The following is a 27519-nucleotide window of genomic DNA, read 5'->3' as shown; positions in this document are numbered from 1 at the left end:
CATTATTTGCTAATATCTGAAGCTCTGATAAATAGATTCTACAGGTTATTAAAACGCTAAATTTTGGGCGTTGTACACGTTGACGGATTATCAACTAAATTATAAAATCTGTTTCAATAAAGCTTGATTAGAATGACGGCTGTTAAAATCATTTATTGTATTTCCTTTTTATTTGGCGAATTATAATATCTGTCTTGCTATGATCTAGTGAAATTATATTTTAAGAATTATACAAAATATTTACGTATTCATTGAGATACAGATATTATCACTATTCAAACTTGATTTAAACCACGATAAAGAAGCACAATCGTAGAAAATATCTGCGAAACTGAGATTCGTAACGTTGCGGTTCTAACTCATGTAATATTTTAGAGTTATAAATACAAAAAAAAAAACAAAAGGAACACCTTCCTTTTAAACGCATAATTTAGCTCACAATCCGTCCACGTGTCTGGCCCAACACTACCTAAAGAGACTACAGCAGGAATTACAACAGGCCTCCAGAGCCGACCCTCGCTCAGGAGTCCCGCGGTCACGCGCGCCCCAACATGGCCGCCACGTCCCCCGCTGACTGCGAGTGGAGCAGCGACCCGCGCGTGGGTCTGGGGGGCGCTAGCCGGGGCAACGCTAGGATCCCAGTGGGTGCGGACCCCAGGGGGCACCCCGTGACGAACTCGTGCCGGGTCGCTTCTGTGGGCGTGATGCGTCGCTTTGGGTCCCATCTGGAATGGAATATTTTATTTAATAATTGATTTTTTGTAACGTTATTTAGGGATTATGTTCATAAATAAGTGTAAATATAGATAACATGTAAGATTGATTGGTAGAGTTATAACATTAGCGATAAGTCCGTACCATCTCTGTCTTTTTTATGCTGTTATTGTATGCATACATACATATTATATATGTAGGCGATGGGATACTGTCACTATTTGAATCTCAATTCCATCACTAAGCCATATAGCTGAACGTGGCCTGTCAGTCTTTCAAGACTTCTAGTTCTGTCTACCCCGCAACGGACATATCCCGTGAGGGGAAGAAAGAGCCAATAGTTTAAAAAAAACTGAAAGGCCTCGTTAGCTGTTCAGCTTAAGATGGAATTGAAATATAAATAGTGACAGGTTTCTATGTTATTGCTAAATTTCATGGTACAATAAAGTTTTTAATTCATCTATATATCTATAGATTCGAAGAGGCCAGTCCGAAACTATTCAATTTCTATCATGACCTGACCGGGGAACGAACTCAACTACTGCGCCAAACAGGCCGTCCAAAGATAAGATTGTGACGGAAGATATTATAGAGAGTGATAGATCGTTGCGTTTTTTTTTAGATTTGGACCAATTGATATATATTTAGAACTTTTAGATGTTACGTCAAATAAACTAGATTTCTAACGATTAACATAGACAGGAAATGTCATAACGTTTTACAGATAAATTAAACGTATAGAACTAGGTAGGTACCTACAAGATTAAAAAAAAAATAAGCCCTTTCTCGACTCCAGTGAGTACTACATATATGATATGTATTTTTATTGATAACATCAATGAAAAAAAGTGAATATACATTTCTTTAGTAAGTACCTAAGTCTAGTACCTACACATTGGCTTGATTCCGGCAATCTAGTCTGGCCAGATATATTTTAATTTAATTTTGTATAATTAGGTAATTTGACACAAGAAAAATATACCTAAAAAATATAATATAATATTACAATTTTATATTGGTGCCGGGAACCACACGGCATAAAAAAAAATAGGACCACTCCATCTCTTTCCTATGGATGTCGAAAATGGCGACAACGGGATAGGCTTACAAACTTGTGATACATTTTTTAGGCGGTGAGCTAGCAACCTGTCACTATTCTATCATCAAGCTTAATAGCTGAGCGTGGCCTATCAGTCTTTCAAGACTCTCTCTGTCTACCCCGGGGCTTTAGACGTGACTATAAGAATGAATGAATAAATGAAAAAATACCTGAAAAAATACTCGTTTTTGTACAAACGCGAGAATACACTAAGCCTTGTTACGCAAACAAATCACAATACATAAATACACGCTACGCAGTCCGAACGAAGAGGATTTAACGACCACCTGATTACAGCGATTAAGGAACGTTTCGTAAAACAGAACGTGATTTAATTTGGTCAATCGGAATTGAAACTCATGGGCGTTGCGTGATTGTATGTATAGGTATAGTTTTTGTAAAAAAAAACAAGATGGCCGCAACTTTGTTCATGTGTTTGTACGATTCTTGATAGGATGCTGCATCAGATGTTCCAGATCTTCGATTTTTATATCTTATCAGAAAACGTTTATTAGACTGAACATCTTTTGTTAAGGAGTCGTTTCTATATTTCCTATAGTTTAGATGGACCATCAGGTTTCTCCATCCATTTAGTAATTGTTAGCCGTGTGGTTCCCGGCACCAATATAAAAAAGAATAGGACCACTCCATCTCTTTCCCATGGATGTCGTAAAAAGCGACTAAGGGACAGGCTTACAAACTTGAGATTCTTTTTAGGCGTTGGGTTAGCAACCTGTCACTATTTGAATCTCAATTCTACATTAAGCTAAATAGCTGAACGTGGCCATTCAGTCTTTTCAAGACTGTTGGCTCTGTCTACCCCGCAAGGGATATAGACGTGACCATATGTATGTATGTATGAATATAATAATGCAGTAAGTGTTTACATGTATTTTATATAAGGTCGTGACTAACACTGAAAGTAGTCCGCTGTACCGTTAGCAACATGCAAGTTTTTGTCGATTAGCTGCTTGTAAGGACATAAATTTATATTGGAAGCGTGTGCCAGTTTTTCATGTCCTGCATAAGTTTATGGACATATAGTCATATAGTTTATAGACGGAGCTTTTCGATTTTGTTGACGTAATCATAGACTAGATTTACATTAATATAACTCAATTTAAAAAAAAATATACATATGTCATATAATAATCGTTATACTCTTGGTTTTCGTCCGTTTTAAATATTTTCGTTCTGATCTCTTTCGGTAAGAAAGAAATTCATGTTACATCTTCATATTGTTGTATTTTTTTTAAATTTCGAATTTATTCTATAATATATCACATTTGTTAACTTTTTATTGAACATAAAAAAATATAACAAATTTTTATATTTGTATATTTCCGACACATCTAATATTTCTTAGCTCTTTGACCCAAGTTTGATAAATGGATAAGGGTTCAGTTCAAGGTGACAACGGTCACTTTTGTCCTTAATTGTCGTCTAGAACAAAAACAGGACCGGTATTTCTTGAAGGCTTCAATTTGCTCGTGAGTTCCATAAATCTTATAAACCTATAAAATTCTCGTGTCACAATGTTCGTAACTGTACTCCTCCGAAACAGATTGACCGATTCTCATGAAATTTTGTGAGTATATTGAGTAGGTCTGAGAATCGGCCAACATCTATTTTTCATACCCCGTAGTGATAAGGGTTGTCCACCTTTAACATTTTTTTTTCAAATAAAAATTACTTAAAAATTATTTATATGGCAAAAGGACAGCTAGTAATTCTATGATAATGTTGTAACATAGTAACAAGTATAAGGCTAAAATAACTTTTATAATATTAAGATTGTCATTTAACATTTGTAATTAATGTTAAATTATGGAGTTTTCAGTACAATTAGCTATCGACAGTCTTTATTCCATAAGTGAGACTAGAACAGGAAGACATTTGCGTTAAAAAAGATGGCAGCTCTATACATCCAAAATACATCTCATCAACCATTATTAATGACTTAACAACCTAAATTAATAAAACGGATTCATCATGTCACCACTAGAATGTCGAATTAAGAATGCGTTTGACCCAAAAAATGGGGTCTATTATGTCACAGATACGCATCTTCACTACGCTGAGAACCACTATCAACTTGCTCTACACAAAATCCACAGGTTTCGAGTTACGTGACATCATACAGTCATCTAATCAACCATGCCATCTCCAGTGGAGGGGCTTCTACGCACACAGACCGCATCGTTACATAAATCGAATTAAGATTAAATTAACGATCAAAGAGTAACTTGTATAGGAGGTTGAAAGCGATTTACTGAATTATTTTGAGCTTCATACATACATATAATCACGTCCATATCCCTTGCGGGGTAGACAGAGCCAACAGTCCTGAGCGGACTGATAGGCCACGTTCAGCTATTTGGCTTTTAGATAGAATTGAGATTCGAATAGCGACAAGTTGTTAGCCTATCGCCTAAAAAAAGAATCTCAAGTTTGTAAGCCTATCCCTTAGTCGCCTTTTACGACATCCATGGGAAAGAGATGGAGTGGTCCTATTCTTTTTTGTATTGGTGCCGGGAACCACACGGCACCTTTTCGGCACGGCATATTTTGAGCTTCAGATGAAAATTATAATTTGTGAGAGTCGGTGGTAGAATCGGTAAGGTGCCCGGTTAAAATGTGTGATGCGCATAAAAGGAACAGGTTAAAATCCTAGCTTGGCCAATGAATATTTTCGAAGTTATGTACATTAGTTTCAATACTTGCTCTTTCGGTGAGGGAAAACATCGTAAGGCAATCTGCACATTCACACGACTCGATGTGTAACCCTGATCGATCCAATACGGATTAGGTTCCCCTGCAAAGGTTAAGAAGGTCAGACGGGAGTCGTTTCGTATAAAAACCTGACTCACTCAATTCAAGATCCATGGTAAAGGCATACCCCAGGCAAAAAAATCACCAGAAAATTTTCAAAGTTGGTGCAATTCATACAATTAGGTAGGTCTTGTCCCTTTAGCATAACATGTTACTTTTATTTATATGGAAGTACCAAGTTAAATCAGTAGTTTACATTACTCCAGCTAGATAATAATACCTATTTCGTTAGACCAAATGAAAGTGGCGCATCTATACTACTGCAGGGGTCATCATTCGTCATTGCGTCATTCGTCCACTAACCTTTCACTGAGGAGACCAGCGACGACCACTCGCGAGTACGGATATTTCGTGATAGTCGAATGTTATACGCGCGTTTTGCAAGAAAGTTGACAGCAAATTATTGATTGGTTTTGGTATTTGTGGTTGCAACTTTGTCGGTCAAGTTTTGTGGCAGGTACTTGTCTGTAATCTTTAATCGAATTATGTAAAAAATTCCTTTTTATCCGCAGGTACGCCGGCGCGTTATTAGCGTCACTTATATTCCGCGAATTAAGTGCCACTTACAAGGGAACATCCCGCGGCCACCCAGATATTATGTGTGTATGTAAAAAGACGCTTCTAAAACATTAACCAGATTTTAACCGGCATAGGCACGTCCAATCCCGAGTCAGTCTTTTCAAACATGGTTCTAACACACATACCGTCGTCTGAAATATATTACCGCATTGGAAACTAAATATAGACTGATTGGAGTTACAAATTGTTGGAGTTGGAGTTAATAGTGCCGTGTGGTTCTCGGCACCAATATAAAAAATAAAAGGAACACTCCATCCCTTTCGCACGGATGTCGTATGTCGCTTAGAACCTTGGGATTATTTTGGGCGATGGGCTAGCAACATGTCACTATTTGAATTTAAATTCTATCATTAAACCCATCAGCTGAACGCGTCCTATTAGTCTTTTAATACTGCTGGTTCTGTCTACACAGTCATATAGACATGATCATATGAATGAAAGGAGTTACAAAATACCAGCAATTTTGTTACATGATGGTATCTCAACAGCTGTTGCTAGATTCCGGTATAGTTTGCACATCTGCACTCCGTAGCGACCTTTGACGGTGAGAGCGGGTGAAAGTGTAGGGCATAACTGAACATATAGCGGTCCTTTATTATGTTATACTAGAGGCCGCCCGCGACTTCGTCCGCGTGGAATCATTCCCGCGGGGAGTCGGGATAAAAAGTAGCCTATATGTTATTCTGGGACTTCAGCCGCCCACATACCAAATTTCATCGTAATCAGTTCAGTAGTTTTTACGTGACAGAGTAACAAACATCAATACTGACATACTCAAAAACTTTCGCATTTAATAATATTAGTAGGATATGTTGTGTAAGAAGTCTTACACTAGATTTTGGTGTGTGGAGTAACAGTTATTTATTATCTTTGTTGTTATTATTCTGTAACTTCACTACACATATTAAAGTCCCCTTTTTCCGTTATCTGTATTTATGCGCTAATCTCGATAAGTTTTTTTTATTATTTTATTTGTTATAACTTTAAGTTTGTTTGTATTCTTTAGCTTCCTGGTTTGATTGCTATTTGATACAACTCAAAACTAGTTTGCTCGTTTTTTTTAAATTTGATTATGCAAATGGTTTATTAATATTAATATATATATAATTATGTGTGTGTATATATATTATCATTACTTTATCATTATATTATTGTGCTAAGATGTCCATCTCGGTAAGTTGTGGACGTATTTTTAAAACGATGGAAATAGAGTTTTCTGAGGAAGGTTTGTATCTTTAAGTGGTAGCTGTGCGAAGCCGGGGCGGTTCGCTTGTTTAATATAAATCGATGTAGAAGATCTGGAAAATAGCCAGTGCCCCACGTACATGACCTTCTTCTATATTGTGGTCAGAACCCGTGCCCTTCATTTGGATCAAACAACAATGATAAAGATTAAAGTATATAGAATAAATTATACACTTATTTTGTCTTTAGCATAAAGTTAATACAACATACATACATACATAAATATAATCACGTCTATATCCCTTGCGGGGTAGAACAGTCTTGTAAAGACTGATAGGCCACGTAACGTTTAGCTATTTGGCATAATGATAGAATAAAGATTCAAATAGTGACGGGTTTCTAGCCCATCGCCTAAAAGAAAAATCCCAAGTTTATAAGCCTATCCCTTAGTCGCCTTTAACGACATCCACGGGAAAGAGATGGAGTGATCCTATTCTTTTTTTATTGGTGCCGGGAACCACACGGCCTAAAACTTTCTATTAAAGTACTTATTGACATTTCTTTCATACATCATACAATAACCATAGCTTCCTCTTCCGTCTCACTCTTGACTCCTGATGCAATTGCCGTAAAAAAGTGTGAACTTGAGAGAAAGTCCTCTTTTTGTACGGTGTTCACGCCACATTTACTTAAGCATTTGTTGATACTCTTATATCTTTATTAGCCGTAACATTTTCAACTTTAAACTAGTGGGAATAAAGATTGTTTTACATCAAATCTTTCAGCGGTTGACAGTGTTTATAGCTGCGCTTTGCTAAGTGAAAAACCAACTTAAGTTGCTAGATTATTTCGACATTTTAAACCCTAATTTATTGGCTTTAGGGTTGATCAATTGATTTTAAAGTGAAATTTCCATGGTTGTGTTTGATCATGACTATCCGAGTGTCATGGTGATGTGACCACGTCAACTTAGTGACTTATTAGAGCATTACTTGATTGTTTGTTTGGTCACGTTTGGGGTCGCGTCAAGGGAAAAAGTTATTTTTATCAAGTTACATTATTAATACGTACGAGAGAATCCTGGATAATCTTTGACGCGTAGATAAAGCAAAAGGAATGACAATTGGAAAGATGTAGTCCCTGCCTACCCCTCGTTCATCACATGTAGAAAATCATAATATCAGAAAAATCTGTTGTTTTATGAAATATGAATTGAGAAAAGAATAAAAATAAAAAAGTTGTCATTTTGTATTTAAAAAAAAAACCTCAATTACATATATATCCCAACTTATAAATGCGAAAGTAAGTTTATTTGTTTGTGTCCTCTTCATGCGTTATCGTACAAAACCAATCATCTTGTCTTCTTGAAATTTTGCGTAAGTATATATAATATAATTAATAATCTGGAGATGGACATAGGGTACTATTAATCTAGGTAAAAACAATTTCTAATTCACGTTGCGAAAAACCTGTATTCTTTTGTAGATGGCAGTAAATTCGCGCGAACGAAGCTGCGGTTAAAAGCTAGTAGGTATACTTACTAAAAAACATGCTTTTATATTTTGCCAAAAGCCACCAGCCTTTATATTTTGTAAACGGCCATATTGAATTACAAAACTATGCAAACGAATTACTCTTAAATAATGATACGGGCGTGAAATAAGAAAATGTAAATAAGATTACGAAAAAGCCGCGGTGCAACTGAAACATAGACTCAATAAATCTACTTGTAGAAACGGCACAAATCTTTCGTTTCAACACCGCATAATAGTTCATTTGTTTGGATATTATGCAATTTTACAATACTGTTCAATGTTAATCTCATCACGATGGAATTATGAGCGAAATAAAAATAAAAAAAACAAGTGAAATTAACATTAGGAAAAATTTTGGGTAACGCGTTCTCAATTTCAAAGCAGTTCCATCATTTGGCCATACAGCTGAATGTGGCCTTTCAGTCTTTACCACGTTATTGGCACTGTCTATCCGAATCTATCTGTTAACAGGTTACCTGGAAGAGATAGCTAGCTTTAAGTGATAAGGTCGCTTTTTAACCGACTTCAAAAAAAGGAGGAGATTTCCCAATGCGACGGTATATTTTTTTAATGTTTTTACCTACACTAATAGTAATTGTTTAATTTTCATATAAAAGTTTTTTCCCAAACCTTATTATTTACATACATACATACATAAAATCACGCCTCTTTCCCGGAGGGGTAGGCAGAGACTACCTCTTTCCACTTGCCACGATCTCTGCATACTTCTTTCGCTTCGTCCACATTCATAACTCTCTTCATACAAGCTCGGCGGTTTCGGGTACTTTTGACCTGACCCTTTACCAGGACGTCCTTAATTTGATCAAGATACGTTCGTCTAGGTCTTCCCACTCCGACCTTTCCCTCCACACTCTCCTTGTATATCTGCTTAGTCAACCTGCTTTCATTCATCCTCTCCACATGACCGAACCATCTTAACATACCCTTTTCTATTCCTGTAACTACATCTTCTTTCACATCACAACATTCCCTTATCACGCTGTTCCTTATCCTGTCACTCAATTTCACACCCATCATACTCCTTAACGCTCTCATTTCCACTGCATTTATTCTGCTTTCATGCTTCTTTTGCCATACCCAACTTTCACTCCCATACATTAATGTCGGGACCAACACGCCCCTGTGCACAGCCAGTCGAGCCTTTTTGGATAGTTTCTGACTGCTCATAAAGGCATGCAAAGCTCCATTCACCATGTTCCCCGCGTTCACTCTCCTTTCAATATCACTATCATACTTGCCATCTGATGTAAACTTTGATCCTAGATATACAAACTCTTTCACTTGCTCCACTTTTTCTCCTCCAATCAAAATATTACATGCTGTCATTTCTTTCTCCATTTCAAAAACCAGTGTTTTAGTTTTACTTACGTTCACTTTCATTCCTTTCTCTTTTAAAGCTTCATGCATACAGTTTACCATCTCCTGTAACTCCTCCGCTGATGACGCCAGTATAACCTGATCGTCGGCATAGAGCAGACATTTGACGAGTAACTCATTCATCCTTAATCCACTTTTAGACTCTTTCAAATCTGTCAAACAGCTATCCATAAATAGGTTGAACAGCCACGGTGACGCAACACATCCTTGCCTAACGCCTTTCTCAATCTTAAACCACTCAGTGTGCGCTCCGTTTATCCTGACACAAGCACTCGAATCCTCATATAAGGATTTCAGTGCTCGTATTAAGAGACTGCTCACCCCATGCATAGAAAGTGCTGACCACAATTCATTCCTCTCAACTCTGTCATAGGCCTTTTCCAGATCTACGAATGTGCAATAGACTTTTTGACTCTTGGCCAAAAACTTTTCGGCTATGCACCGCAAGGAAAAGACCTGATCAGTACATCCCATTCCCTTTCGAAATCCCGCTTGAGCATCCCATATTTTGTCATCAGTTTCATTCCTGACTCTATTAATCAATACCTTAGCATACAATTTGCCGACGACGCTAAGCAGGCTTATACCACGATAATTTTTGCAGTCCAGCTGTGACCCTTTTCCTTTGTAAAGTGGCACGATAACAGCCTTACACCAATCTTTTGGTACTCGGCCGCTTCTCCAACACAAATTGAAAAGGCAGTACAACTGACTAGCTACTACGCCTTTTCCTGCTTTAAGCATCTCGACCGACACTCTATCACACCCAGCAGCCTTTCCCGCTTTCATACTCTTAAGTGCTTCCACAATTTCGAACATTTCAATTTCGCCTTCCATCTCATTCTCTTTTTCTTCGCTATAGCAGAAATCTTTCTTATTTCCTTCCTTTTTTTCAAATAAACTTTCAAAATAGTCCTTCCATATCTTTAGTACACATTCTTCTCCTTTCACAACGCTACCATCCTGGCATCTGATCCTAGTCAGCTCTCTGGTTATAGTATTTCCTCGGGCTGACCTTACGGATTTCCAGAATACTTTCAGATTTGACTGAAAGTCTTCTGATAGCCTTTTATCAAAATCCTCTTTATACTCTTCTTTCTTTCTAATCACAGCTTTCTTAACCAAATCTTTCATTTTCTTATATTCCTTACGTGCTTCATTCACATCTTCATCTATAACCTCTTGCATTCTTAAGTTAGCTTTTGCTGCTAACAAATCCAGCCATGCTTTCTTCTTTAATCGCACAAGTTCTTGCACATCTTTACTCATCCACGCATTTTTGTGATTTTTTCCTTTCCTTCTTCTACTTACACCACACACTTCAACAGCTACTTTCACAATTCTTTCTTTAAATTCCTTCCATCCATCTTCAATATCGCTCATTTCCTCTAAATCTTCAAATTCATCCTTCAGTCTATTAATATACTTCTTACCTACATCCATATCTTGCAAATTTTCTACTTTTACTCTTTCCAAAGCGCTGGTTTGCTCCCTTACCCTGTGCCGCCAGCGATTGAAGATACCCCTTATCCGGGATATCACCAGTAAATGGTCCGAGTCAATGCCAGCACCGCGATATGCACGGGTATCCAGCACTTTGTTCTTCAATCTTTCATCTACAATCACAAAGTCTATCATACTTTTTAAAATACCTTCCACTCTTGTGTAGGTGTGGATCTCTTTATGTTGAAACATTGAGTTCGACACAAAAAGATCCCACTCTAGACAAATTTCTAATACACTTCTTCCATTATCATTCACCTTTTCGTCACCAAACGCACCAAGCACCTTTTCATATCCATCACGCTTTACACCCACCCATCCATTAAAATCACCTAACATAATAATCTTCTCATTTGGCTTGGTAACTTTCAATACTTCTCTTACACTATTCCAGAACTCCTCGTTTTCGCTTTTTGCTGATGTTGTACCCCTCGAACCCACATCCCAAGGTGCATAAACACCTAGAACGAAGATCCGAGTGATTCCAACTTTCAGCCTAATCCATAGAAGACGAGGGCTGACACACTCATACTCATTCACGCACTCAGCCATTCGTGCAGAAAGAATTAGACCGACCCCTTGACAGCCTCGGCTGGTACTGGAAATTCCAGACCAATACGCCGTGTAAGGGCCGTGCTGCGTCGCGTCGCATCCTTTCCGCTTCGTTTCATTCACGCACAACACATCCAAACGTCTTTCATCCATCATCTGGCATACTTCCTCAATCTTATCCTTCATTCCTCCTCTTACATTCATCGTCGCAAAGCGGCTTTCAGCAGACCGCATACCGCTCCCGCCGGGAACGAGACGTGATGGGGTGCGGACACCATCGCCGCCATCTAGGTGCTCTTTCAAAAGATTTGCATCCATGCGATTCCCACGAGACGCTAGGGAAAAATTTTGTCCGCCCCAGCAGAGCCCCGCATGCCAGGGTAAGGCTAGCCATTACCTGGGGGTCGCCCAACCCCATGGCGGAAGTGGCACGCTCGAGACTAGGCTCGCCCCTAGCCATGCATCCATCGGCGCGGCAGACCTTAGATTGGCAGTATTATTTAAATAATCTAAATGACAACTTCACTTATAAAGTCGAAATTATTTGTAGAAGTTAATTTATTTTTAACTTTTAGTTTCCGTTTTTTGCTGCTACGTTTTTCAATTATAACATTAACACATGATTGTGAATTTACTGCATTATATTGTATCCCGCAAGGGATATAGACCTGACTAAATGAATGAATGTATGTAACATAACATAAAATCACGCCTCTTTCCCAGAGGGGTAGGCAGAGACTCCCTACATCTTTACTACTTCCTTCGCTTCATCCACATTCATAACTCTCTTCATGCAAGCTCGGCGGTTTCGGGTACCCTTGACCTGACCCATTACCAGGACGTCCTTAATTTGATCAAGATACGTTGGTCTAGGTAGGTGAATGTATGTAAGTTATACTTAAAAAAACACGTTCTTTTCGGATCTTGTTAGTTTTACGATCGCGCGGGAGCAGATTCCTAGGTTATGTAAAAACTACTTTTACGATAATTCCGGTTTTTCTAAAACATCCATCTATTGAACTCAATTACCCGTTCATTCTCTATTTCAACATTTCCTTATGAGGTGTGCTTTTGAAATAATTTGCTTAAATTAATTGGATAATACATACATATATATCTACGTCGTCCCTAGCGTGGTAGACAAAGTCAACAGTCTTGAAAAGACTAATAGGCCACGCTCAGCTGTTTGGCTTAAAGATAAAATTGAGATTCAAATAGTGACAAGTTGCTAGCTCATCGCCTAAAAGAAGAATCCTAAGTTTATAAGCCTATTCTTAGTCGCCTTTTACGACATCCGTGGGAAAGAGATGGAGTGAACCTATTTTTTTTTTGTATTGGTGCCGGGAACCACACCGCACTGTTCTGTTACTGGCCAATATTTTGGACCAATGTTATGTTTGGTACGAGTTAAAATAAAATCGGCTGTGAATGAGCGAAGACCCGCGATAGTGAATGTGTTCGCACGTTTGTTGCATAAGAGGTCACACGCACATTTTCAATGCAAAATATGAAAAGTATAGATGTTTAGCTTGTCTTTACTAATATTATAAAGCTGAAGAGTTTGTTTGTTTGAACGCGCTTATCACAGGAACTACTGGTTCGAATTGAAAAATTTGCGTCGAATAGACCATTAATCCAGTAAGGCTTTAGGCTATATTAATATCACGCTGCAACTATAAGGAGCAAAGAAATAATGAAAAATGTGAAAAAAACGGGGAAAATTATTCATCCTTGAGGGATCATCCTTCAATGATGCCCAAAATAACTATTCCATGCGAACGAAGTCGCGGGCACAGCTAGTAATAAATATGTACAACTTTAATTTCAATTAGGTAGTTTCAAATAAATGAACAGATTTATACCGTGTGATCCGCGGCACTTGGGAATAGGACCACTTTATAATCTTTCCTATATATATATATATATATATGTGCCGTGTGATTCCCGGCAATAATAAGAAAAAGAATAGGAAAACTCCTTTTCTTTAAGGGATAGGCTTATAAATTTGGGTTTCTTCTTCCAGACGATAGGCTAGCAACTTGTCACTATTTAAATCTCAATTCTATTATAAAGCCAAGCGGCTGAGCGCGGCCTTTCATTCTTTTGACGACTATTGGCTGTGTCTACCCCGCAAGGGAAATAGACGTAATTATATGTTATAGTATGATATCTATGTACATTCTTACATAAACATTACATTCATATCAACATTCTAATGAGGCCGCTTCAGAAACGAATTGCAAACGCGGTCTTTTCTGTGTATTAGATATGTATGTATCAGTTCAGTTAAACACGGACGTCGACACGCCTCGTGATCCATTTAGAGTCACGTATTACATTTCCGTGAAGAGATTCTGCAAGAGTTTATACATACATACATGAAATGGTGAAACATGGTGCCGTGTGGTTCCCGGCACCAGTACAAAAAAGGATAGGACCACTCCATCTCTTTCCCATGGATGTCGGTAAAGGCGAATAAGGAATAGGCTTATAAACTTGGGATTCTTCTTTTAGACGATGGGTTTGCAACCTTTTACTATTTGAAACTCCATTCTTTCATTGAGCCAAACATTTGAACGTGACGAACTTTTCAAGTTTGTTGGCTGTGTCTACCCCGCAAGGGATATAGACGTGATATTATGTATGTATGTATATTCTTCTTAAAATTAAATAATTATCAGTCAATTTTAATTATCAGTTTTTTAAGACTGTTGGCACTTTGTGCCCCGCAACGGTTATAGACGTGACTATATATTTGTATGTATCAAATTAAAGGTGTTTGTTTGTTTGTAATATCTTTATAGATCTTTATTCTTTATGTAGTGCACGAGTATGTCTTTAATCAGCAAAAGTCGTGCACGAAGTCTTGTTTCGCGAACTCTGAACTGTTACACAATAATTACTGAGCAGGTGGCGGGTTGGCATGTGGTTTACGCCTATTGATTTGTTTATGTGGGATTTCGCGATTTCAATTTCACTACTACATACAAGGGAAGGCCTAGAACGTATCTTGATCAAATTAAGGACGTCCTGGCACAGGGTCAGGTCAAGAGTACCCGAAACTGCCGAGCTTGCATGAGAGTTATGAATGTGGATGAAGCAAAGGAAGTATGCAGAGATCGTGGCAAGTGGAAAGATGTAGTATCTGCCTACCCCTCCGTAAAAGAGGCGTGATTTTATGTATGTATGTATGTAATTTCACTACTTTTTTAAAGACTTACAAATTAGTAATTATTGATAGCTTCTAATAAATTGATGTGTGAGATTATAGATTATTACTAGAGGCCGCCCGCGACTTCGTCCGCATGGAAACCCTATCAATCCCGCGGGAACTCTGGGATAAAAAGTAGCCTATGTGTTATTCTGGGTCTTCAGCTACCTACATACCAAATTTCATGGTAATCGGTTCAGTAGTTTTTGCGTGAAAGAGTAACAAACATCCATACATCCATACAAACTTTCGCCTTTATAATAGTAGTAGGATTACACAATAGGTACTTATGTTATTTTAAGGTCAAATTTAATAAACTATCTATTCACCATCACCATCATTAACATTACCGGTTGTAAAATTGAAACATCTTTCATTTTATTCCAGTTATGTCTGTCTGTTGTAACATTATTTCCAGATATATCTTCTTACAAATTTCAAAGTAATGAAATGAAATAGTATTTTATTGTAGCAAAACACATACGCATAAAAAAATATATTATTTACCACTTGCATAAATCTTCAAAAGGTAAAGTATTAAACCAAAAATTATAAGCACCGTAGGTAAAACTAAACACTTCAAACACATAATAAAGACTCAAAATAGGTATTTTAGAGGGAAGGTCTATTTTCAGCCATAGAATAGATTTATACCATGACGTTGATGATGATATAACTAAAATTGACTTACTCTAAACATCTGTGCAAGAAGTGTAAGAAAGCTGGATCGTCGGTCCTCACAGCGGTGGCCAGCGTTCTCGATCCAGGTCTCCGCTTGCGCCCTTTGGAATTCGTGACACTTCTGGGAGAACCTTTTGAATCTGAAATAGATGATTTTGTTATTTTAGTAAAGGAAAATAAAATGATTAAGTCATTTATTTGCAACAAAAGGCAAAAATATCTGTAATCTAATGCCGCTGTAAGAATACAAATTAGATATTAAGGACAGTAAAAACATAACCATGACCTAACCTATAGCAGTTTCTTTTATCTTTACTTATTTTACAAATAGAATATTTTCTAAATTTGATGATTAAAAGAACTTTAGATAACGGCAAGTATTTAAATGAAAGAGTACTTAGTAGTAATCTTCATAAGTAATGTTTGAATAAAATATTTTTTGGAATCTCAAACAACCTTTGATATTATTATAGGAAAAGAAGGCATCAGACATACCAAAGAAAAGCCGCTTTCTCGTAGCATGTATCAGGAGGTCCGGTGGTGGGGGTCCTAGTAGTTCCATGATGCATGCCAGTTGTTCCGCTTCGTTCTCCCCTGGGAATAGCGGGTAGCCTGTGTGGAGTTCCGCAAGGATGCAACCTAGGATCAAATTTTTATCAAGTTTGTTTGATACCAATGCAATTCTTAATTATACTTTTGCGTAAGTCTCTAGGCCCAGCGGTGTCTGGGCTGTGCGTTGAAATGTTAGTCAGTAATTTTTTAATTTTTCTAGATTGTGTATTTTTTTCACGCACACTGTAAGTATATTACATATTCGTATTAGAATTTAGTTCGTGTAATGTAACACGATTCACACGTTAAAATAGTCTATTGTTAAAATACTTATAATATTGAGACAATGTAAATTTTATTTTAATGTTTAATAACTTACTTTAATTCTAAGTAATAATTGTCACTGCCTCCGATAAGAGAAAATTAATTATAATTAAAACGAGTTCTTTATCTTTTATCTTTGTAATACAGGTTTTTCTAAACCCACCTCAGACACCATTCTCTCACAATTTCTATTGTTACCCATACTTACTTTTAAGGACAAAATGTAAATCTGTGTTGAGATAAATAAATTTGATTTAATTAATCTTTTTTTTTATTATAATTAGTAATAAAAAAATAATTTTGATGTTAAGCGAAGTTCTATCAGTTACATGACGATAAGTTGTCAATTAAAAGTAAATTAATCCTTTAAAACATTTTTAAATTAAATTACAAAACAATATTTAATAAGTATAGCTCATTTCAAATAATTATAAATTTTGGCACAAATTACCGATAAATGCAATTCGTAACGTCGTTCTATTTATAAAATCATCAAATAGATATTACGTAAATAATTTAGAAAGTACAATTACAATCCATCAATGTTTATCTATCAATTAGTCGTGTGTAACTTTTATTACTATAAGTGTATCATACACGGGTTACTGGCGGAAGGTTTCTATAGTTTATTGGCTTCTGTGTTAGTCAAATATTGCGTAAAAACGAGATTTTTGTTAATGTCGATATTCGCCGCCGTGTGAGCGACCGGTCACCTTTCTCCGCTTTCTACAAACTCCGCCTTCGGTTATGTAATGTAATGCGTCTGCCGACACATCGTGAATTCGCAAGAGAATAGAGGGGTACCTAACTTAGGTAATAGATGCCCAAACGAGTAATAGTAATATGATCTTAAATAAAAAAGTACCTAGTCGTACACCTTTATAGTACCTATATATATTTTCTAATTTATAAATTGAATTGGCAATACCTAATCCATATTATTATAATTAGGTCAAGAGTACCCGAAACGTGGATGAAGCAAAAGAAGTATGCAGAGATCGTGGCAAGTCCAAAGATGTAGTCTCTGCCTATGCCTCCGGGAAAAAGGCGTGATTATGATATATAGGTGGTATGTATGTATGTTATATTATAAATGTAAAAGTGTGTTTGTTTGTCGGCCTTTCACGTCAAAACCACTGATCTGATGAATGAATTTCTACATGAATTTTCCACAAGTATTTTAAATATTTCATTTAATCAAAACAAAGTTCGTCCGTAGTTTAACAATTGTTAAGTTTATATTCCTAAAATAACCTAAATATATTTTTGTGGGCTCATATGGAAGAAAATAGGAAAAAGTTTATAAAAACTACTAAACAAAGAATCATTTCTTGTCTCAGTTTAGTAAAAAAAGTCATTCATGTAACCGTTGGTGTTAATTCGTCAAAATAAGAAAAAATCAAAGTTCGCAAAATGTGTGTATCTACCCATGCTCCACATATCTATAGCGGTCCCGTACTGCAGCCCCAGGATGACCTCGGGACTCCGGTAGAACCTGGACTGGATGTAGGTGTACACCCGGGCGTGGGTGTAGCAGGAGCTGCCGAAGTCTATCACCTTGATCGAGGAGCTGCCCCGCGCTTTCAGCAGGATGTTTTCCTGGAATTGGTTGAAGGGTAGTTAGGTATTTTAGGCCATATTACCATGATAAATGAATTACATAAATATAAGTTTTATATGAATTCTCGCCCGTCCGTTTTCGGTGTGACGCGTGAGTGTAACATTAAGTGCATCTATATTTAGCAAGTATGTAAAAATCTGTCTTTACATAAGCTCATAGTGGCTCAAACAATGTGGCATGGCCTGTATTTTATTGGAACAAAATAAATAGTTTATAAACAACCATAATGTAACAAAAACCCGACCGATGTCCAAATTGTCATGTCAACAACATTACCTCAGTGCCGTGTGGTTCCCGGCACATAGAAGAAAGAATAGACTACTCCATCCCTTTCCCGTGGATGTTGTAAAATGCGTCGAAGAGATTGGCTTACAAACTTTGATTTCTTCTTTTCGGCGATGGGCTAGCAACCTGTCTCAATTCTATCGTCAAGCCAAACAGCTAAATGTGGCTTTTAAGTCTCCTCAAGACTGTTGGCTCTGTTTAGGGTAGACGTACGACGAATATATGTATGTACATATGTTTGTGTTACCACCCGATGTCCGAAATATATGACCAATAAAGCCGATATAAGTCTATGCAATGAGAGAAAGAGAGACTGATCTTACCGGTTTCAAATCGCAGTGTATAATGTTCTCAGCTTCCAATAGCCTGAGACAACGCAGCAACGAGTTGGCGAACCGTCTGATCAGGCTCAGGCTGAAACCTTGGTAGTTGTTCTTCTTTATCAGCTCGTAGAGATTGATGCTGGAAATTGAAAAAGTCGAGCTTTACATATTGGTATTTCTTCAGTTCAGACCCCTAATTTTTATTGTTCATGTAGGAGCCTACATAATTTAAGACTTCCGAAGTTACGTTAAGCCATTTAGTCTTAGGCGGTGGAGAGGCCGTTTAATAACCACAGAAGTGCGTATAAGGTCTATAAGAAAAGACACTTTGAAACTACCAAGATATACAAAAACTGATAAACTCACCTCATCAACTCAAAACTGATGCACAAATGGTTCCTGAAGTAGAAATAGTCCAGCATGTGTATCACATTGTGCGATTGGTCCTTGTCCTTCAGCCGCAGGTGGTCCAGGACCCTGACTTCCACCAGGGCCTGGTGGTGGAACCGCTTCTTGTTGCGGATGATCTTGATGGCCACTTGGGTGCCGGTGCGGTGGTCCAGGGCGCGGATCACTTGCCCGAAGGACCCTTTGCCGATGACCTCCAGAATCTCATACCGGTAAGCTATGTGGTCGTGGATTTGCTGGAAAAAAGGAATAATATTGTAAGAGTAGTCCCAAAAATAACCTAAGTGTTAGAACTAACAAAGCATAAGAAGGATTCAAATGAAATCCAGCGCCGTCTTAAACTTTAACAAACACACGCAAGCATTATTCTTTGTAATATGTAAGAACATTTTTTAGACTTTCAATCGAAACATGCCTAATAACTTATATCCCAAGGAAAGTTCCATGTTCTCTGCATCTTGCATCTGCATTTTTGTGTATTCCCGATCACATTCATGTTTTTTAATGTAGACAATGTGCATTCGTCTACGATTTAGATTTAAGAGATCTATATTTGTAAATTGACGTCCGATGAAAATGCTGCAGTGTAGTTTGTTCCGCCGCTTCTTCTACACATGCGCTTTGGAAGCGGTAGTAGTTATAATTAGATTTAAGTTATGTGACGTCAATAAGTGATACCTTGTATCCAATTTTGAAAATAATTCTATTCTATTCTATTCTACACGTTCCATGGCTAGGCTTCGGGGCCCGGGGTTCGATTATTAATTATAAGGCAAGTTTAGGACTACTTAGATTAAGCAGTCCAGTTAGCGTCTCTTATTTCACGGTAGATTCCCGCGGGGAAAGCTAATAAGTACGATAAGATGAAGCTAAGTAATTAGTTTAATGGATTGTCCAACTTTGTCTTTACAAATTAGGGAATAAGAATAGAATTATATCAAAGCTTGATTTGGAGCTGATGGAATAAATACTTTAATTATGTTAGGTAATATGAGTACTGACATTTCGTACAGTAATTTCATTACCACTACATCTAAATAATGTAATGTTAATCTAGGCTTGTAGGTGACTTTTCCCTTTGACTTTGATATTAATTAGGTAACAGTTAAACCCACAAAGTGATTTTGAGAGCAAATTTAAGTTATCCACCCGCTAACGATATCACCCAGTGAAAAAGGCCTTAGGCGTTAATATACTTAGCAGTTATACTTAGCACAAGCATTTGGACCGAATTGAAAATCATTTGCCGGTTTTGTTTGATGTTTTAAAATACCCTTAGCTGCTTTGCCTGATAGACTTATGGTATTACAAGTGGGCTCTATATTTATTTTCATGATAGAATGGAAGAGAATCTTTATTTGCTTTTGATAAAAGTTTCTACATAACAAACATATTTCTTCCTTATCAGTCTTCAACTAAAGCATGCAAAAATTATAATATTACACATAAGTCAAATAAATTAAATCTAAATGATAAATTATATATCATTTGCCTTACAAACTCGGATGTGAACGTAACTAGGTTAAGGAATTAATTAATCACACTAAGTTTAGAATTGTTTAAATACTTTTTCTCCTCTTTTGCTTTGATTGTCATTCCGACTCGCAAAGCAACCATTATGAAATCCAAAAGATGACATGGAATAATTCGCTATAATTAATTAGGTGACGAGATTTATTGGGAGAGCAAAATATAATACAATTTCAGGTCCACAGAAAAAAAATTTCTTTAACCTTAAAAAGGAAGGTGCGCTGGTTAATTACAAAGGAAAACCCAGAGACCTATTATTATCAAAAGGTCTTAATTAAATGTGCTCCAATGTCGATGAACCGAACTTTTAGCTCTGAGGCGGGTGATGACGCAGATTTGTGATAGTCAAACTTTAGAGTTTATATGTAATAGTCATTATATATTTATAACTCTTGTGTTACTGAGTGACAGACCGACTTACAAATAATGCGCAGCCCAATCTGCTGGATGTAGAAAATTTTAAATTTAGCATGAAAGTTCCTGATCAGTCTTTAGTACGATCAGTCTTTTCAAGACTGTTGGCTCTGTCTACCCCACAAGGGATATAGACGTGACCATATGTATGTATGTAAGTTCCTTATGTAGTCTAGGGGTGCACTAAGAGAGGGTTTTCCGAAGTTCCAGCTTGAACGGCAATGAACGGGATTATTCGTTCAACACGAGAGGATCCTCAGGTGTCCTCTTATTTTCTAAAGGAATCGCGATTGCTTACTGTCAAAATTAAATGTCCACGGTATTAGTTCGCAGATAGTTTCCACTCACGTTCCACCACGTGAAATTGTAATAAATTTAAAGAGACGACCTCTGTGGCGCAGCGGTAGTACTCTTGTCTGTGACACCGGAGGTCCCGGGTTCGAATCCCGGCCGGGCATGATGAGAAAAGAAGTTTCTCTGATTGGCCTGGGTCTTGTATGTATATCTATATAAGTATTTATTATAAAATATAGTATCGTTGAGATAGTATCTCGTAACACAAAAATTCATCCGTTCAGCGATACCAACAAAAAAAATGTCTTCTCATAAATGCATAATCCATTTTGGCTGAAGCGTCGTCCAATTTAAGACATAATCATGGATAATTGCTTCAAGTTGAGTCCCGGATAATTTTGTTCGGCATTATATCAGGCATTTCCAAAGGCTTCCTTGTTGCAAAAGGAAGTAAAGGAGCGTGCCTTTTAAATATTTACAATACTTTAGATCGTGAATGGGCTTTATGTTAAAGATGACGACGTGCTATTTAAAGTGAACAATGGATTCCTCCTAGTGTTTGTAATGTTACTAAAAAAACCAAGTTCTTAGACTTTTGAATTTCCTCTACACAATAGATAGACTATCCAGAAATACTTCATTGGAAAAAGTTTGTTTGTTTGTTATATCTTTATTGCATATAAATTTACACAATAACAAAAAAATAGTAAATAGTTATAAAAGAAACAAATCACTTGCAATGGCGGACTTATCCCATGAAGGGATCTCTTCAAGCCAACGTTGGAAGTGGATAGATATGACGAACTTTCGGTCGGAGGAAGAGAAGCACCTATTGTTTTTGGTTTGGTATACGGACCGCCCCACATTTCTCTGTCCCGACCGTATTGATCAATTTGAGGATTTAGGACAACAGATGAAGTAAAAGATTATTGAAGGGATCGTGGCAAGTGAGAAAAAGTGTCGTCTGTGTCTACTGCATTAGGTAAACGTTACAAATAAATAAATAAATATACCTATGCGGGGCAAATTACACAGATCGAGTTAGCCTCGAAGTAAGTTCGAGACTTGTGTTACGAGATACTAACCAACGATACTATCCTATTAATATTATAAATGCGAAAGTTTATGAGTATGTCAGTTTGAATGTTTGTTACTCTTTCACGCAAAAACTACTGAACGGATTACGATGAAATTTGGTATGTAGGTAGCTGAAGACCCAGAATAAAATAAAGGCTACTTTTTATCCCAGAGTTCCCGCGGGATTGATAGGGTTTCCATGCGGACGAAGTTGCGGGCGGTCTCTAGTATTTTATGATAAAAACTTATATACATAGATATGCGTCCAAGACCCAGGTCAATCAGAGAAAGTTCGTTACTCATCACGCCTTGGCCGGAATTTGAACCCGGGACCTCCGGGGTCACAGACAAGTGCACTACCGTTGCGTCACAGAGACCGTCATAATGTGTTATGGTTAGATATGGTGACTGATAGTGGTCATTATTATCAGTTTAGCTCTGACGATACACTTTTACTTGTAGGCTTAGGTACCACTTCACGCTTAATTATTCCAAATTCTATGATTTTGACCTTCTTAGTTATGTCATAAGTCATCTCTTCGAAAATGCTTGATGAAAATTTTACTAGAGAATAATAATTTCTACATATATACATATAGTCACCTTTTTATTCCTCGCGGGTTAGACAGAGCCAACAATCTTGACAAGTCTGATAAGCCTATCCCTTAGTCGCCTTTTACGACATCCATGGGAAAGAGATGGAGTGGTCCTATTGTTTTTTCCATTTGTGCCGGCAACAGCACGGCTTATAGTAATTTCTAATACAGATTTATTTGTACTTTGTTATATCACTGTAGTTTAGGTTATATTGGGGTTAAATGCGCACACGCCACGGCTGACCCACATCTGACAAAGAATCTATGGCATTACACAAGAGCATGCACTTATCCCTTAGTCGCCTTTTACGACATCCATGGGAAAGAGATGGAGTGGTCCTATTCTTTTTTCTGTTTGTGCCGGCAACTGCAACGCTTATAATAATTTCTAATACAGATTTATTTGTACTTTGTTATATCACTGTAGTTTAGGTTATATTGGGGTTAAATGCGCACACGCCACGGCTGACCCACATCTGACAAAGAATCTATGGCATTACACAAGAGCATGCACTTATCCCTTAGTCGCCTTTTACGACATCCATGGGAAAGAGATGGAGTGGTCCTATTCTTTTTTCTATTTTTGCCGGCAACAGCACGGCTTATAATAATTTCTACTACAGATTTATTTGTACTTTGTTATATCACTGTAGTTAAGGTTATATTGGGGTTAAATGCGCACACGCCACGGCTGATCCACATCTGACAAAGAATCTATGGTATTACACAAGAGCATGCACTTATCCCTTAATCGCCTTTTACGACATCCATGGGAAATAGATGGAGTGGTCCTATACTTTTTCCAATTATGCCGGCAACCGCATGGCTTATAATAATTTGTACTACAGATTTATTTGTACTTTGTTATATCACTGTAGTTTAGGTTATATTGGGGTTAAATGCGCACACGCCACGGCTGACCCACATCTGACAAAGAATCTATGGCATTACACAAGAGCATGCACTTATCCCTTAGTCGCCTTTTACGACATCCATGGGAAAGAGATGGAGTGGTCCTATTCTTTTTTCTATTTTTGCCGGCAACCGCACGGCTAAAAATAATTTCTAATACAGATTTATTTGTACTTTGTTATATCACTGTAGTTTAGGTTATATTGGGGTTAAATGCGCACACGCCACGGCTAACCCACATCTGACAAAGAATCTATGGTATTACACAATAGCATGCAACTTTCCATGTATCTCAAAATGGAAATCTTGCTAAACGACGTACGCAGTTACAGTATTGATACACGTATTTATAAATGTTGATGCGAAAACGAACGTAGGTGAGTATTAACGTAAAACATGCATATAATCACCATATACGGCACCAATACGCATATATGTATATGACACCAATAGAAAAAAGAATAGGACCACTCCATCTCTTTCCCATGGATGTCGTAAAAGGCGACTAAGGGATAGGCTAATAAACTTGGGATTCTTCTTTTAGGCTAGCAACCTGACACTATTTGAATCTCAATTCTATCATTAAGCCTAATAGCTGTACGTGGCCTATCAGTCTTTTCAAGACCGATGGCTCTGTCTACCCTGCAAGGGATATAGACGTGATTATATGTTTGTACGTATGTAATAAACACACCCTCGTTTCAGCGTCGTTGGTTAGCAAAATGAGTCATTCTTTTAAATTTCGCCCATGCATGCTTTTTAAAAATGTGCATCGCACTGTTTTAAATTCTGAGCTGATGCGGCGGTTTTGCATTGAAACACGATTTTGTGAAAGCGTCCGCGCTAAGCTTTAGAATTTTCATCCATTTGGTTGGTAATTGTCTATATTCTGGCCAGTAGTTTTACAAAACACGCATCGAGTTTATATTAAAAGTACTTACTGTCCAAATTTTTGCAGTGTAATGGTGTAATAAGCATCAAGTTAATCACCTATCAGGTTGTGCCTTGTGGTTGCCGGCACTTTAGAATAGAACCTCTCCATATATTTCCCAGGGATGGCTTATAAACTTGGGATTCTTGTTTAAGCCGATGTCACTATTAAAATCTCAAGTCTGCCAGTAAGACAAACAGCTGAACGTGCCAATCAGTCGTTCCAAGACTTTCGGCTCTGTCCACCCCGCAAGGGGATATAGACGTGAATGTATGTATGTATGTAGATCGTGGCAAGTGAAAAGATGTAGTCACTGCCTACCCCTCCGGGAAAAAGGCGTGATTTAATGTACGTACCTATATCCTACTACTATTATAAAGGCGAAAGTTTGTATGGATGTTTGTTACTCTTTCACGCAAAAACTACTGAACCGATTACCATGAAATTTGGTATGTAGGTAGCTGAAGACCCAGAATAACACATAGGCTACTTTTTATCCCAGAGTTCCCGCGGGATTGATAGGGTTTCCATGCGGACGAAGTCGCGGACGGCCTCTAGTATGTATATACATATATGTATTATTCTCACCTTATTATAACTGCCGTTGTCATCGTCGAACCCGCAATTATTGGGTAGGTTGGACTTGGCCTGGATCTTGTTGGCTTCGAGGCCCAGGAACCAGATTTCAGGGTACTTGCGGATCTCATTCCTCTCCCACTCGGTGATTCTGTCGCCGTACAGCTTCAGGGCTTCTGTGTGAGAAAAAAAGATACACTAATATTATAAATGCGAAAGTTTGTATGTCATGACAGAAAAAAAGAATTCCTACTAATATTATAAATGAGAAAGTTTGTATGTCATGACAGAAAAAAAGAATCCTACTAATATTAAGTATAAATGCGAAAGTTTGTATGTCATGACAGAAAAAAAGAATCGTACTAAAATGATAAATGCGAAAGTTTGTGAGTATGTCAGTATGGATATTTGTTACACTTTTACGCTATAACAACTGAACCGATTACGATGAAATTTGGTATGTAGGTAACTGAAAACCCAGAATAACATTTAGGCTTTTTATCCCGGAATTCCCGCGGGATTGATAGGGTTTCCGTGCGGAAAAAGGCGCGGGCGGCCTCTAGTGAAGAAATAAAGAAATCAGGTCATATTTTGCGACTTTTCTTACGTTTGTGTCTGAGATCGTGGCAAGTGGAAAAACGTATCCTACCCAGATCCTCTCCAGAATGAGACGTGACACGAACGATCATACTAGGTACTCGGATATTTTCAGTAAACAGCATATCAACCCAAAATCTCAGTCACTTTAGAATAGAACTATTCGATATCGTTCCCATGGATGTCGTAAAAGGCGACTAAGGGATAAGCTTATAAACTTGCCATTCGCATCACAATTCAAACAGCTAAACGTGGCAAATGTTGTAGTCTAGCTTGTTGCGCTACTTTTTCTATACCTGCTCTTTGGAAGCGTTGGTAGATATAATTAGACTTAAGTTATGTTGGCGTCGATAAGTAATACCATCATTCCAATTTTTAATTAAATTCTTAAAACATAACATACATATTAATATTAGCTACACTAGGCTTTTACATTTTATATAGCGGCCATAACTGATAAAATAGCCGACTCGACTCTGTGTTCTGACATAACATTAGCGGGAGCGATGATTCGGCTTGACCGCCACCAAAGGGAAGATCTTTCGCCAGGCTAGGTGTTATACCTGGGGAACCGCGCGACAGACGATGTTGTGTCGGAGGTTGTATTTATACCTCCAATCCGTAAAATCATTGCTTGCGCGATTTAGGTTTTTTCGTTGTTTATGGCTGATAGCGCCGCGTGATTCTATTTTTTATTTTTGTGACTTGTGGCGTATATATTTTGCCACATAACTTTTTCGCTTGGAAACTGGACTAATGACATCCTCGTGTAATTAATTACACCACAGTTCATGGCCACGTCGGTCTGTTCACAGGTCTCATAATGCCTCCCTAGGGAGGTAGGAGGTAGTAGGGAGGTAGATAACTGAGACATGTTTAGGAGCAAAAGGAAACATGACACTCGTTTATCGTGCTTTATAATATGTATAAATAATATGAATTACCTGGAACACTATGGTTGCTTAGGATTTATGTTTCATTAATTCATTCATATAATCACGTCTATAGCCCTTGCGGGGAAGACAGAGTCAGCAGTCTTGAAATAATGACAGGCCACGTTCAGCTGTTAGGCTTAATTATTGAATTGAGATTCAGACAGTGACAGGTTACCAGCCCATCGCCTATAAGAATAATTTCAAGTTTATAAGCCAATCCCATAGTCGCCTTTACGACATCTACAGGAAAGAGATGGGATTGGTCCTATTCTTTCTAATAGGGCTATCAACCTCTGACCTTCCTGGACAGATAGAAAGAATACGCTTTATTGCACGTAAAATTTTAAACTTGAAATTCTTCTTTTAGACGATGGGCTAGCAACCTGTCACTATTTGAATCTCGATACTATCATTAAGCCAAATAGCTGGTCGTGGCCTGTCTGACGCACTCAAATAATTCAAATTCAAACTCAAACTCAAACCAAATCAATCAAAAAAAGTATAGTTGCCAAGATAGTTATTCCTGCATAAGATAGAAGCAGAAAAGAGGAGACAAATATTCAGTTTAAAATTACTAGGTATATTGTTTGTCATAAAATATAAATATGGCGGTCGAGCCGATTCATCGCTCCCGCTACACACGCTTTTAATCAGGTACCTTTACCGTTCACTTTCAGGAAAAGGTGTTCTTATGTCATGTTCATGTACCTAATCAATTATACAAAAGAGGTCAGGGTCACACTGACCTGTTTTGTAGGTAGATTAGGTTTGTACAGGTAGATTTCCTACCTTATTACGGTCGTGATGCTCTATCCAGCGTTTCTCGGAAATCTCCCGACAATTGGCGTCCGTTTA

At 37.6% G+C, this 27519-nt stretch overlaps 2 protein-coding genes across 2 annotated transcripts in view; both read right to left on the bottom strand.

The window, feature by feature from the left end:
* Positions 1–535: 535 nt before the first annotated feature.
* The window catches only part of LOC106136837 (dual specificity tyrosine-phosphorylation-regulated kinase 2), a 39813-nt gene continuing 12829 nt past the window's right edge, over positions 536–27519 (bottom strand). The window contains exons 3-9 of the mRNA XM_060947792.1: positions 25145–25308; positions 18761–19038; positions 18395–18533; positions 17593–17764; positions 15785–15928; positions 15300–15429; positions 536–725 (exon numbers count right to left, since the gene is read on the bottom strand). Of these exons, the coding sequence (XP_060803775.1) occupies positions 536–725; positions 15300–15429; positions 15785–15928; positions 17593–17764; positions 18395–18533; positions 18761–19038; positions 25145–25308 (1217 nt within the window). The remainder of the gene's footprint in view (positions 726–15299; positions 15430–15784; positions 15929–17592; positions 17765–18394; positions 18534–18760; positions 19039–25144; positions 25309–27519) is intronic.
* LOC106136883 (prolactin regulatory element-binding protein) overlaps positions 8683–27519 on the bottom strand; it is a 199624-nt gene continuing 180787 nt past the window's right edge. The window contains exon 8 of the transcript XR_009657578.1: positions 8683–8802. The gene's annotated coding sequence lies outside the window, so the exon portion shown is untranslated. The remainder of the gene's footprint in view (positions 8803–27519) is intronic.

This window comes from Amyelois transitella, chromosome 2 (genome assembly GCF_032362555.1).
Source record: "Amyelois transitella isolate CPQ chromosome 2, ilAmyTran1.1, whole genome shotgun sequence".
In the NCBI taxonomy this organism is placed as follows: domain Eukaryota; kingdom Metazoa; phylum Arthropoda; class Insecta; order Lepidoptera; family Pyralidae; genus Amyelois; species Amyelois transitella.
This window is presented reverse-complemented; position numbering and strand designations above follow the sequence as displayed.